Source organism: Clupea harengus, chromosome 21, assembly GCF_900700415.2.
Source record: "Clupea harengus chromosome 21, Ch_v2.0.2, whole genome shotgun sequence".
Classification (NCBI taxonomy): Eukaryota; Metazoa; Chordata; class Actinopteri; order Clupeiformes; family Clupeidae; genus Clupea; species Clupea harengus.
The window spans coordinates 3861974-3875725 of record NC_045172.1 but is presented as its reverse complement, the minus strand read 5'-3'; the positions used below and the strand labels follow the sequence as shown (position 1 = coordinate 3875725).

The 13752-nt window shown below is 41.8% G+C and overlaps 4 protein-coding genes across 6 annotated transcripts; 2 read left to right on the top strand and 2 right to left on the bottom strand.

Moving 5' to 3' along the window:
- The first annotated feature begins 1193 nt into the window (after positions 1–1193).
- blzf1 (basic leucine zipper nuclear factor 1) lies at positions 1194–6588 on the top strand. Of its 2 annotated transcripts, none has more exons than XM_012819686.3 (7): positions 1194–1298; positions 1831–1931; positions 2030–2481; positions 3066–3265; positions 3978–4106; positions 4555–4771; positions 5156–6588. In XM_012819686.3, the coding sequence occupies exons 2-7, from the start codon at positions 1907–1909 to the stop codon at positions 5339–5341; spliced, it is 1209 nt and encodes a 402-aa protein (XP_012675140.2). In that variant the 5' UTR covers positions 1194–1298; positions 1831–1906; the 3' UTR covers positions 5342–6588. The 2 variants fall into 2 exon arrangements, with proteins under 2 accessions (XP_012675140.2, XP_031414738.1); XM_031558878.2 differs by lacking the exon at positions 1194–1298 and adding an exon at positions 1330–1637.
- A 951-nt stretch (positions 6589–7539) lies between these two features.
- trmt10c (tRNA methyltransferase 10C, mitochondrial RNase P subunit) lies at positions 7540–9581 on the bottom strand. Its single transcript, XM_012819630.3, has one exon. It carries the CDS (start codon positions 9218–9220, stop codon positions 7796–7798), a length of 1425 nt encoding a protein of 474 aa, XP_012675084.2. The 5' UTR covers positions 9221–9581; the 3' UTR covers positions 7540–7795.
- Positions 9582–10784: 1203 nt separating this feature from the next.
- txnl4b (thioredoxin-like 4B) lies at positions 10785–11931 on the top strand. The gene is made up of 3 exons (XM_012819700.3): positions 10785–11036; positions 11208–11359; positions 11539–11931. Exons 1-3 carry the CDS (start codon positions 10905–10907, stop codon positions 11702–11704), a joined length of 450 nt encoding a protein of 149 aa, XP_012675154.1. The 5' UTR covers positions 10785–10904; the 3' UTR covers positions 11705–11931.
- A 25-nt stretch (positions 11932–11956) lies between these two features.
- si:ch73-41e3.7 (uncharacterized protein LOC572312 homolog) lies at positions 11957–13467 on the bottom strand. 2 transcript variants are annotated; one of them, XM_012819705.2, is made up of 3 exons: positions 13414–13467; positions 12772–13293; positions 11957–12561 (listed from the first exon to the last, which is right to left on the bottom strand). In XM_012819705.2, the coding sequence occupies exons 2-3, from the start codon at positions 13273–13275 to the stop codon at positions 12121–12123; spliced, it is 945 nt and encodes a 314-aa protein (XP_012675159.2). In that variant the 5' UTR covers positions 13276–13293; positions 13414–13467; the 3' UTR covers positions 11957–12120. The 2 variants fall into 2 exon arrangements, with proteins under 2 accessions (XP_012675159.2, XP_031414912.1); XM_031559052.1 differs by lacking the exon at positions 13414–13467 and having other exon boundaries at positions 12772–13394.
- Between the last annotated feature and the right edge of the window lie 285 nt (positions 13468–13752).

Sequence of the window (13752 nt, the reverse complement as noted above, 5' to 3'; positions counted from 1 at the left end):
AATAATGGAAGAAAAGCTTTTACAGTATGACATTGCCAGCTATACAGCCAAAAGACACCAGTTAGTGTGTTAGCAAGCTTCTATCGGTGCCAACTGGGCTGTTGATGGTGTCTACAAGGTTTTTACATGCCTTTTAGGGAGTTAGCTTCGTTAGTTTTGGAACAGAACTACTTATTGTTGCTTTACGAGATAAATGTGGCAGCTTACACAACGTCGCTTACACAACGTGTATCTTGTTTGATTGTAGCGTAATGTTGGTGAATACTGAGGTCGTTGACACGTTCCAACATTTTACAAATCTGGGCTACACAGTCATAGGACTGGTTGGAAATATTGATATTGGTTTCACACAACTATCAAACACTTTGCCCAATAAAAGCTACACAGATCAGAATTAAACCCTAGCCGTACCAACTCTATAGCTGGATAAAGACAAAGAATAAATTGTGTGACGCCTGTTTTTATTATTATTTATATCAAGAGCACAGTGAGGGTTGCAGAAAATTGTTTTTAAAATTAAGGGGAAGCTTCAGCAGGTGCTAAACATTTCGTCCTGAAAAACAAATACAAATAAATACTACAGATACTATAATATGATATGATGTCTAGCGTCCATTTAATCTGTAAAGTCTTGAATGCATGCACCTGCTTCTGCTAAACATAGTTTGCACCTGACCTGTAGACAATCATACGGTGTGTAGCAGATACCACACTAGCACTAACAATACCGCAAGGCGCTCACCTCCAACTTAATCGAAACTAGTGGAACATTTCTCCATCTTGCCATCATCATGGGGACTTTCTGCATCACAGTCAACGTCCAAAGTTGATAATTTTAATGGGAAAAGGAATCAATCCATGACATAGTACACCACTAGCCAAATGTAGCTAGTGCTACCAAGTAGGCTATCTTTCGCCAATGCATGATCGTTGAGCAGCCAACCCACGGGATAATCTGGGGTACTTTTTTTTTTTAAATGTTATCTCGAGCCTTTTTGTTGGGGGCGCTTTCCAAAGAAAACTTAGCCTGATAGAGCAAAGGTTTCAGGGGGGTTTGCGAGAAGCAATAAGAGGACGAACATGTAAGAAGTCTGTGCAGTGCACTGTTCATCTTTCCTTTGATTCAGATCAGTGAATTTACCGGTGACGGTTATCACTAGGTGGCGATAATGCTCCTTAAAGTGAGGCGCCAACAAGCAAGAAGACCGGTGGCCAACAAGCAAGAAGACCGGTGGCCAACAACATCCGGTAAAAGAAAATGGCGACTGCTGACTTCAACAGATTGTCGTAGAAATAATGTAAGTTGGCTCATCGTTTATTCCCTCTGATAAAGCAATACTAGTTGCATAGATTCACAATTTTTATATCTTCTAGGAATCATCCCACCTTGCCAAATGTTGGTTATGGTGAATAGTAACGTAAAATACGCCAAATACGAGTGATTGACTAGCTAGCTGAAAATATTTACGTTGGATACGTCCTCCAGTTAGGTTTCGCTTTGTTTCTTGGCATGGAGTTATCATCGGTACTTTAATAAAATACCTAGCCAGATGACCTGACTCAAGCGTAATTCAGATGGGTTATTTGCTATGGACTACAGTGTTTCATTTCCCTGTTTCTCGAATTGCTTAAGCCAGGTGAGGTTACCTAACTACATTCCTTGATTTTCAGTCTTCCTGGTATTGTTGACATAGCTTTCATAGTCTTAATTATAGATATAGTACTTTAAATATCACGTCGGTGGAATTGTTGTTGCAGCGGTAACTTAGATAAGTCAACCTATTCAGTCACCATACACCCCAAGGTAATATTTAACATAATGTCTTTCAGGGATTTACGTTAATCGACTACTCTCAACAAAGTGTTCTTCCTCCCTTATTCAAGAAGTATCCTCTTCATCACAACTATGTCTACAGTAGTCATCACGAAAGGTACGAAGTCATCACCTACATCTCTCAGTAGATTGTTTGCATGCATGGTGGTAACCAACCACCTGAGAAACTGACACCCCTGATGGGCTCTTTTTCAGTGTCTTCTGCAGTGCCCGTCCGGGGGCCTGGAGATGGTATGGAGATGGACAAGCCGGTGGTGGCCCCAGAGATCTCCACGGAGATACCACTCCTGAAGGTGGCTACCCCGAAACAGAGTCCCCGACGGGCAACCCTACCGTCGGCAGTTGCGCCCCCTCAGGCCCCTGGCGTGCTGCACCTTGGGAAAGTGAGCCGTGAGGCTTGCACAGAGGTAGAGGCCGTGCGCATTGTTGTTCCGCGGGCCGCCATCAGCCGGAGCACACGGGCCGGACCCCACAACGAGGGGAAGGGAGATGGAGGAAGGGGTGAAAAAGGGTTTCACCTGCAGGGGGACGATCACTCCCCAGATCTCTTGGAGTGGAAGACGGCCATGGAGAAACTGGAAAACTCAGAGCGCAGGCTGTTGCAGGATAAAGAGGGTCTGTCCAATCAATTACGAGTGCAAACTGAGGTGAGGAAATGGATTCAGTTCAGTACCTGGAGCTCTGGGTCGTAACTGGACTAAAGGTCCATATTATTATTGTGATAATTGTTATATTTATCATAATTATTTATCATTCATTTTGAAGTACACATAGACCTACATCATGAATTAATTTTGTTACTATCAGTGTCCTAATTTAAAATATATATGTTCTGCTTTGGATAAAAGCATTTGCTTAAAACTTGGTGAGAAATAATTTCATTGTTGGACTCTCATGCACGTGCATGCACACACAAACAGAAACACACACACACACACACACACACACACCCCTCCACCTCCACCACTCTCAGAGACTGCTGCCACAGAAGATTTAGCCTCCATTTTTGTAGATAGATAGATGGATACTTATCTATCTACAAAAATGGAGGCTAAATCTTCTATAAATTGTAAGTGTGTAAACTACTGCTGTTTTCTGATACTGTTCTATTTAACTACACTGAGAGAAGCCACACAAAATGTCATTGCACCTGTGTATAAAAATGAATAAATTCATTCCTATGCCCAGTAATGAGAGCTATTGAACTGAGTGAGTGGCTCTCCATATGTAGGTGAACAGGGAGCTGAAGAAGCTGTTGGTAGCATCAGTGGGCGATGACCTGCAGTACCACTTTGAACGCCTGGCGCGGGAGAAGAACCAGCTGATTCTAGAGAACGAGGCCCTGGGCCGAAACCTAGGCCACACTGCTGAACAGCTGGAGAGGATGAGCATCCAGTGTGACGTCTGGAGGAGCAAATTCCTCGCCAGCAGGTGTGTGTGTGCGCGCCTACGTGCGTGTTTGAGAGTTGTCAGAGTTATTGTAGTTTTGACGTTTTCATTTAGTCTTTCAGTTTTTATTTTTTATTTGGTTTCAGTTAGTTTTGCAATTGCATAAGTAGTTTTATTTTGAGAAATTGGCTAGTTTTTTAGTTTTTCAGGTATTATGAAGAAAGTCTTGATTTATAGAAGCTGAAAAATGTAGGATGAACGAATGCATCACATGATGTATTTTTATTTTTACTTGTTTTTTTTACTGCTAGTTTATAATAAACTGGTGTGTGTGCATGAATGCATGCACGAGCATAGCAAAGTGGCAGAAAATATTTAAGCTTTAGTTGCACTTAAGACACATTATTGTATGTGTTTTAATGAGTGTCTGAGACAAAGCTGCAATAAGGATTACAGTTGTAGTTGTGCTCATAATGTACACTATTAATAGTGCTAAGACACAATAAAGTGTTAGTGATGCCTCAAATCTTTTCTTATGCCACTTTCAGTACTGGTTAAATTGCCCCAGCAGGCTGTCTTGATCAGTTCAGTGCTTTGGAGCAACAGAATCTGATTAAATAGAATATATACCAGGATGCACTCATCATTGTGATTTTGAAATCACTTAAGTATGGAAAAGGTGGGTTGTTTTTTTTTGTCAGGTTTTCCAATTATAGACATTCATAACACTCATGTTTTCTTGCTTTTGTTGTAGAGTGATGGCTGACGAGCTCACCAATGCCAGAGTAGCTCTTCAGAGACAAACCCGAGAGGCCCAGGGTGCCATCCAGGACCTGCTGAATGAGAGGGAGGACTTCTCCAGAGAGATGATGCACACACACAGGTACATGCATCACCTGCTTGGCCAGTTCTGGAACACGCGTATGAGTGTTAAAGCTGCAGAGCCATAGGTGTGTAAGTCATGAAATACTGGACTGTGATACAAGTCTGTCAATCACAATTTACATCATCAATGTATATAGTGATCTTGCCAGGTGTGTTTTGATTGACGCTCACAATGACAATGATCTTGGCAACCTTGACTGACATTTACAGTGTTGACCTTAATGATGTGTGTTGAATGATACTTACAGTGATCATGACCTAATGGTTACACTGTAAGCGCCATGAATGCCACTGACAACAGCGATGAGATGTGATTTGACGTATAGGTGCGATAGTGATGATTTTGTGGTTGGATGTGTTTTGACTGGACTCTCACGTTGGTGATCCCTGTGTTGATTGACACTCACAATGAGTGACGACTTCATATTGCTGTGATTGCGATCCAGATCTCTGGAGCAGCTGCTGGTGTCTCTGCAGTGGGGTCGTCAGCAGACCTACTACCCCAGCGCCCAGCCCCTCAGCACGGGGGAGCTGGCCCTGGCCAACCGCAAGCTGGCAGACGCCATCAACTCCCACCTGCTGGGCAACATGGGCAGCAGCAGCCCCAAGAGCAGCCAAGGCTCAGAGCTGTGCAACACGCCTGCAGAGAAGATGGCTGAAAAGGTTGGACACTGGGGTTTTGTTTTTGATTATTTTGCTTTTCATGAAAATTTGGCACTTAAGCATTTGAAGTCCACAGTATAAGCTGCGGAGGTGGGAGACTAGGGAAATTACTCAACTTGTGCTGAAGTTCAACATGTCTGAAAGCCAGTACTCACCTCGGCAAAAATATATGTATATACATCACAGTAGTGATCAAGTGCAGAATGGCTCTCTGATTGTATTGCTAAGGTTGGAAGTAGAGTTGCATAAGTGAGTCACTGTGTTCGCACTGGTTATTTTGCTTTTGGTGAAAATTTGGTTCTTAACTTATTGTTTTATTTGGTATTGATGCAGACAAGAGAGGTGTGTTTAAATATGTCTACATTTCTCCTTGTCTCATTGCAGGTACTTCGGATTCTAGACCCTATATCTGCTGTGGACATCCAGGGTGAAGAATCCTCAGCTGACTCTCCACCGTCATCCTTCCTGCCAAACAAGAAGAGCATCGGGCGGTTTCACCCCTACACGCGATACGAGAACATCACCTTCAACTGCTGCGAGCGCTGCAACGGGGAACTATTGGTGCTATAGGCCTGGGACCTAGACGGCTACCGTCTACGGACAGACTCTGTTACTGGAGGTATGTAGAGCACGGGTGTTGCCCCGCGTGCTCAGGAGACTCAAGGGTCCATTGATTCTTGGCTATTTTTTCCCAGCATCAGTTTTGCATGGGAAAAAAAATGAAAGCCTATACATTGCATCCATGGCTTTTCATGGGCTTGGACTTTTTGTGTGACAGAAATTACATACGATAGCAATGTGACATGAATGTGACTTTGCATAGGATAAGTCACACAATTGGGCTGGTGCAGATTACTCACAAATTTGATTTGAGCAAAGTCATTTGTATTTTATTCGGGGGTGGGTTCCTCACTATCTGAACTAGTGTTTGTAAAACATTTCAAGAGGAGCTTGTTTCCTCAGGCGAGAGAGTAAACTTTCAGATACTACACCAGAACTCTTGAGAATTCCTTGTGTGAATGGACAGATTGGATGATGCAAACATCTTTACTTGCCTCCTGTTTATAACCAAAGAGTGTAATGCGTGAATGACTGAAGCATACCCAGGTATTGGAAAGGTGATGATTGATTAGTTACACTGCCCAGGTAAATATTAACCTTGTTGCAATACGACAGTCTGCTTTGAGAAGGATGCTGCTGGAGATTGATCTGAGATTAAGGCATACAGTTTTACTTGAAATATCAAAAAAAGGTTTGTAGTTACAACTGTAATTGTAAACATAAAATATATTATGATCTTGGGTTTTAAGTGATCTGTGTGAATTTAACATGTAAATTGCTGTATTTATTGTTAAGAAATGAATTTGTGAAACTACATCTGTCAATTTTATCAAGCAGTAATTTGGATGTAATGACAGAAATTATCTTTGTTGTGAAATATTGCACAGTGGTGTTTTTATTTTAGCTTTTGCACTGAATTGTGTACCAAAGTGACTTTCACTTGTCATTTCATACTTTCAAATGCTTTGGATAACGGTTTTGACATTTTATAGTGCAAGAAAATTTTTCTTTTTCATTTGAATTAAATAAAATTACGTGGGGATTGTCATAAGAAAGACTGTTTTCTGTAGTGAGTAAGGGACCACCATCTCTAGGGTGCAAGTGATGTCACACTTTGGTACTCTTGACGTGTGAGCTGTATTGTAACCGTTCACCACAGCGTACGGAAAACCTCAGAAATCTTACATTTTGTTTTATCATTCTCCATTTCTCTTCTATCTTTGAGACCAAAATAAATAAATTGATTGTGGTAAACAGTTGGGTGTTTTGTATTCTTTACAAACTACAATAATATGAGAGACCCCACTTCTCTGAATTATCTGAGTAATTCATAATTGATTCTATAACTGTGCTCTGCACATCTTGAACAACACTGAATCAACCAGGCTACATTGATGCAGTCTTCAAAAACAACCTCTACGGGGGAAGTTTGATGGTAGCTTACCCACCAGGAAAAGAGGGTACAATAATTTAACAATCCTTGATGCCCCGCGGTCTTGATATTTTATTAGTGCTGTCAAACGATTAAAATATTTAATCGCGATTAATCGCATTTATGTCATAGTTAACTCAAAATGAATCGCGATTAATCGCACATTTTTATCTAAATAAAAATAAAATGATGGAAAAAATAAATAAACAAAGGACCCTATAGTGCAGTTAAACCATTGCTTAATATTTTCTTTTTTTAAGTTTGCTGGGAACATAGCAGTCAAGCCTCTTATTTCAGAAACAATGAACTGTAACAGTTAGGTTACCAATACAAAGTAAGCCTACTACTTCTTTGCTTTCAGCCAGCTGCCTGTTGACATTTTCAGACAACAGTGAAGCTCGCTTCTTTTGCACAACACAACTTTTAAAAGTAAACTTTCCATTCAGAAGTTTTTTATCATCCATTTCGCCGTATCGCGCTCACCATTCACTCAAACCGTAACGTTAGCCTACAACACAGTTTGCGAGACCAAAAAGAACGTTAATCTAAAAAAAAAAATAATAATAATTTTTAATTAATTATTAATTTAATTATTTGAAAATAATATTTTTTTTTTTTTTTTTAAATCGCGTTAATCGCGCGATAAAAAAATTAACGGCGTTAAAATGGGTTTGCGTTAACGCCGTTAATAACGCGTTAAACTGACAGCACTATATTTTATATATATATATATTGTATTACTATACCGATGATCCAATGCAGGCAAAATACATCACACTGTCAAATCGTTTTAATTGCATTTCACTGGTCTATCACATTTCCAAAAATCCACATGAATTTGTAACCAGACATTTTAGTCAGGACCGCAGTAAAAGCATCGACAATATCCCACCTCTCCGTGAGGTCTTCAGAAATCAGATGAGATCTGAATACAAGAGCCATCTGCACCCTTAGACTGACAAAACAATGTAATGGCACTAAGCTGATGACCTGATGAAGGTCCAAGGCATGGCAGCAGTGCCATTGAATGACTAGTCCTGCTCCCACCAGTTCTTTCTAGCTTTGTGAGTGTCTGAGCGTATAGCAATCTTATTTTTCAGTAGAGTTGCTATCGGGCCCTCAAGAGGAGTTTTACTTTCCACTCCACCTCTAGAGTGTTGTTTGCTGATGAATTTTTTTGCCGGCACGGTGGGTCTCCCCTCTGCACCTTTATAGTCATTAGTGCCCTTCTTGGCAGGGTAGCCAGAGTGTTTCCTCTGGGGTACAAACTTCAAGGCCTCAACCCAGCTTCCTGTCTGCTTGACGGTCCACAGGATGCGGAACATCTGGTCTAAGGTCAGGTTCTTGGCACCACATTCCCAGCGCAAATGCTCATCCAGTGGCAAACGCGCAGTGGCCAGTTTCAGTCGCTTGGCATTGGCCAAGGAGACCCCAGGCATGTTGGAGCGGTCCACCAGGGCCCCGATGACATACACCTTGTTGTGGTCGAAGGTGCGGAGCACGTTCGGCGAATCAGCAGTCAGATAAACCAGCTGTTCGCGAGGGAACATGTCAATGGGCCGCTGAGGGGAGGCGGTTATCATTAGATTCTCCCACGTTTCAGTACTATAGCGTTTGAGTAGCTCTTTGTGGTAGGCACCTTCGGGATTCAGGTTGCAGAAGTGTAAGTGAAAGGGTTCTAAAGAGCGTCGGTTACTTCCTTCAGACTCTAGTAGTTGTGAGATTGTGTTTTCTGTTTCGCGTTGTGTCATTTGCAGTTCATAGCTCATGTCGAACACCAGCGGCTGGCCAAAGCGCATAGCCTGCACACTCTGCCAGCCAAGCAGTTTGTCAAAAGAGCGCTGCCAGAACGGGAGCAAAAAACTGTTCCGTAACTTGCTGCTGCCTTCATCATCTTCTTTGCTCACCTCCTCTCTTTCGGACTGCCTTTCAATCCTTTTCTTTTCCTGCTTCTCCTTGATGCCCTTCTTGTAACCTTCTTTGATGGCCAAAAACTTCAAGTACTTTTTCTTAGCGGACTTGGTGGAATGCTCGGCAACAATCTCCAGCTGTTCGTTGGTAATCTTTTCGGGCACCCGCTTCCCTGCCTGTTGCCACATTTCCACCAGCTCACGGGTAGCCTCCAGCGGGGAGTCCTTGCTCATGACCCCTGTCTCTCCTAGGGCGGCATCATCGTCAGAGTCCCTTGGCGTCTCCTCGTGCGCCACCTGTGATCTCATTACAGACTTCCAGATGTCCAAGTCCAACTTTTGTGATTCTAGGTCTTTAGGTTGAGGCGCATCTTTCCACTTTGGCCAGCTGGTGCAGAGAGATCGGACAGGAGTTTGGAAGGGGTTGAGTGAGGAACCGGAGCATTCCGATGCCGGCAGATACCCTTTCTTTACAATTAATCTTGGAAGCAAAGAATGACAATACGGTCGCAATTCATTCAACAGAGATAACTTTACGAACCTCATGACTCTGAGTACGTAAGTAAGTTACTTAGTAGGAGTCAGTAATGTAAAGGTAGGCAGTCAAGTGGCTCCAACGTATACTGCTAGCAATATAAAGCAAAGAAGCTAGCTAGCTTTAGAAACTTGCACGTCCAACCTTAGTTTGGTGTGATGACCTCTCCAAATTGTCATCCATTATGGCAAAGACTTACGTGGAAGCAATGATGTGTATAAGCACATAACGCGTATTAGCACATAACATGTAACATATTCCCTGCTAATTTGATGAACCCTATGTATTTCCAAGCAAGTCCTGCTGCGCTCATGCTTCCATGGGAGACCACGTTAGCAGCGTTCCGTCAAATTAGCTCGCTCAACTTCCGGCCACAGTTAGACAGAAATATACCTACAGAAAAGTCATCAATCAGCTTAATTATTTACGCAACATTATATATATACATTGCATAACCATGATAACACAAAACAAATGGAATAAAAAAAGGATCAGCTCAAGTAACAAATGCGTGATTTTATTGTTTTAAAACAGGAAACAACAAACTAAACAGGCACATTATGTTCAATAGGAAGACATTGTCACACACACATCACTCTTCTTATACAAATGTTTCTTATTGACCCCTCGTCCAATATGTTCAGAACAATCTAAATATTAATAAAAATGTGTTTCAGTGATGAACCTAGTCAATGACTACACCACAATATTTTAGAAAATGGCAATCATAGGACATCAACATAAATATGCTTAAATAGGAAGACTCTGTGGCATAGACAACTCTCTACTGAATAAAACGAAGGATTGTGTCTTAATAAAAGTGGGGTGGGATATGTTCAGAGCACCCTAAACAATGGGTTTATTAGTCATCTGGTCAATCTGGTCATTGACCGTGTCACAGATACTTCACTGTCAAGCAGGCAGGAAGACATTGTGACATGCAGAGTTTATTTTGTGACCAAATTAATATTATTCCTAATAGGCTACTCCCAAAACATAAAATAACTGGTGGTGTAGTTATTAGTAGCTATTCCAGTTAACATTGGATCTTTGAGTAATTATTATTCTTGATATGACACCAAAAACAAGTGATGCTGAAACTCACCTCATAGTCATGAACAAAATACTGAGCTTAAAAAGTAGAATTGTTTTAGGTGACAATGGCCTCGCATGCAAATACAATGGGCTATTGCTGTGTTAAAAAATAGGTTAATATAGACTGCAGGTAGGCTGCAGATTACCAAATAGAATTTTGAACATGAGTCTGATGGAAAAGAGCATATCCCTATGATGTATTTCACAAGAATTAGCCTATCTTTGTATCTTTGTAAGTAAAGATAAGACATTTTGTGATCCCACGAATATATTAAATATTCAATGTTATGATATGCTTCCGACCATTTAATTAAAAATAACAACAACAACAACTAAACGTTTTTACCATTTCCTGAAGTGTTTACAGTACTAGTGCATGGTCAGTGTTGTTTTCCAGAACTATTACTTTGGTACAACAAATTCCGATTCTGTTTTACTTCCTGGGGTTAAAGTGGATAGTCATTTGCCAGCTAAATGCACCGAGATCCAAATTTCTACACGGAAACTTGATGCTGTTGCACACAGGGAAACGCAGCAGATGTGTTGTCTTGTTGATTTTTAAGGGTTTGCTTGACAGACTGAGAATAATCTTCTCCAGTAATGAGTTTATTTCTTCCCAAATTGTCTTGCAAGAAAGACATCGATACAGTCATTAAGACTGTTGCTGAAAAGGTTCTGGTTCTACGATTTGGAAGAGATGAGGATGCTGTGTGCATGCAACTAGATGAAGTTGTAAGTAGAAAGCAAACTACACTAATGCATGGATGCTAAACCTTACATACAAAGATCCTTTTGTGTTACATAATAGCCTGCATAGAACCTACTCACGGCTAGGTCGAATCTGATTATTTCGGTTCATAACAATGAACTATAACAATAGCTTAATCTATTCTTTGTCACCAGCTGTCAAAAACATCCCATGACTTAAGCAACATGGCCGCTATCTATCTTGTGGATGCGGAGAAGGCACCCATTTACACTCGCTATTTTGACATCAGTTTCATCCCATCCACGGTGTTCTTTTTCAATGGACAACACATGAAAGTTGACTACGGGTGAGCTTGCACACATCACATTTTGTGTAAGGTGTTGTAACGTACGACAGCAAATCGTTCTAGACACGTGTATAGTTAAAACTGTGCCTTCAAACCCAATCTATTGCGAATAATTTTTCTATTGATGTTATCTGATCGGTAAGGTTCCTTTTTCCATTTTGTACTTTTTTTTCCCATAGGTCTCCAGATCACACGAAGTTTGTGGGGAGCTTCAAAACCAAGCAAGACTTCTTGGATCTCATAGAAGTTATCTATCGAGGAGCCATGAGAGGAAAGCTAATCGTTCAGAGCCCAATAGATCCCAGAAACATTCCTAAGTACAATCTACTATACCATGACATCTAGTGTAGGGTAAAGGAATGGACAAACTTGTCAGTCGTCTGAAACTGATTAGCCATTTGTTTCCCATGGAAACAACCAAACACGACGCATAAGTTTGAGTTTCTTCTTGTGTCAGAATAAGTGGCCAAATATTGATGGCCCTAATCTTGGCTTGATTCTTTGATAAACCTACATTTTTGGTTGTGCTATTTTAATAAGATCATTACAATAAATGTTTATACTCTTTCAGACTTTTTTATTCATCATTATTGTGTTATGATACTCTCCAGTGAACAACAAACCCACAGATTTCACCATTTATTACCTTCAGGTGATCCCAATAACAAAACTATGATAAGAGTGAAATAATTGTATACATCATAAGAAAATAGCTCATCTGTTGAGGTGCTGTAATTGACAGAAGTCTAAATAATAGTGTCTTATTTATTGTGGTCATGGCTGTTGATGCCAGCTCTGATATCCCTTTCCTGGGCCAGGCGCCTGCTTCTGGTGATGATATTAAAGGGAGTAGGTGATGCTCGGGGTCTTATTGCCTTGGTGAAGAACCTAAACACAGACTCCATGCAGGCAGCTGGGGCACTGTCGTGGCATAGGGTGCCGGTGGAGAGCTGCATGCCAGCCCTTAGAGTGCCCACCGGTCCGTTCAGGGGTTTACTGCTCAACACCCACCTCCTAGAGTGGGCACGGAGCCATCCACGCCCATCCACCCTCAGGGGTTGGTGCCACACATTGTGGGAGGAGTCTATAAAGGCAACTGCTGACACACGGCTCTCCACTCCCTCTGCTCGCCGACACAGGAGATCCACAAATGCCAGTCCACCGTAACCATGAGCGACCACCACAACATGCTCAGCAGCACTCTAGAAGATTAAATCAAGGCAATAAATGAGCACAGTTGAATGCAATACTGCGTAGTATGTAAATACCTCTAATACTGTGTGTTTGAACTGCATAGCCAAATGTGACTTACAAAAAACACTTTGTGTGAGTGAGCTTGAGCTGAAGTCCCAAATGTGTCTTTGTAGTGTGGTGAAGGAGATAGTAAAAAGTGTGTTAAACAGCCATTTCACCTGGGAGATCATGCAGTCCCAGACACAGCAGACGTGCTCCTCAGGCGACTTCCCTCCCTCGTTTGGATTCATGAGCAACACCGCCCAGCTCTCAGTCATGGCCCAGAGTATGTAGGGAATCTGGCTGCCTTTATTGAGGCACTCACGGACCACCATTCTCCAGCTCCACACCCCACAATGCATGGAGCCCGCATCCTGGATCAGCACTAGAAGGGCCCTCTTGTTCTTCAGTGCCCCGGGACTCGTGTACACAAAGCCCTCACTATGGGGCAGAAACGCCCTTTGCAGCTGCAGGTGATGCTCGAGGATGTTGTAGACATACGTGGTGATGAAGCTACAGAGGGTTGCTTGCTCTCGCTGGGTGCCCTCGACGTCGTGACAGTTGAAGCGGAATGCATATGACTCGCCTGTGACCCTGTGGCACAGGTGGCCTTCTTCTGTGAAGCAGTAAGGGAATCTGGACAGACTCTGGGTATTGTGGTCGAGGTTAGATGCCATCTCCATTCCACCTTGCTAGAACACCTGAAGTATGATAAATCAACACGGTGAATCTGTGATTCAAAAAGTGGGTTAACTAATTAATTTAGCAGTAGCAAAGAACCTCTGATCTGTATGTTTTCTATCTTTCCCTGCTATGCATACCTGATTGAACTTGTCAAAGGCACTCTTGATTAGCTAAGCACACCTGATTAAGCTTATCAAGACTATAATAATTACACTGATGTTAGTCAGGTGTGCTTGAAGCGAGGATAGGTGTGCTCAGCTTCGTTTGAGTGCCATAGAACACTCCATTTTTATTGCTAAAAAGTAGAAATTTATCTGGTAACTTATAATACTTGCCCAAAAGCAAATCGCGTGCATGTTTCTTGGCCTCATTTAAAAATCATAGTGTGTTATTTAATAGACACCATGCTAATACATTTCATACATTTTGTTCGTTGTGGTTACACAATTTACCTCCATAAAGCAACAGCATGCAGG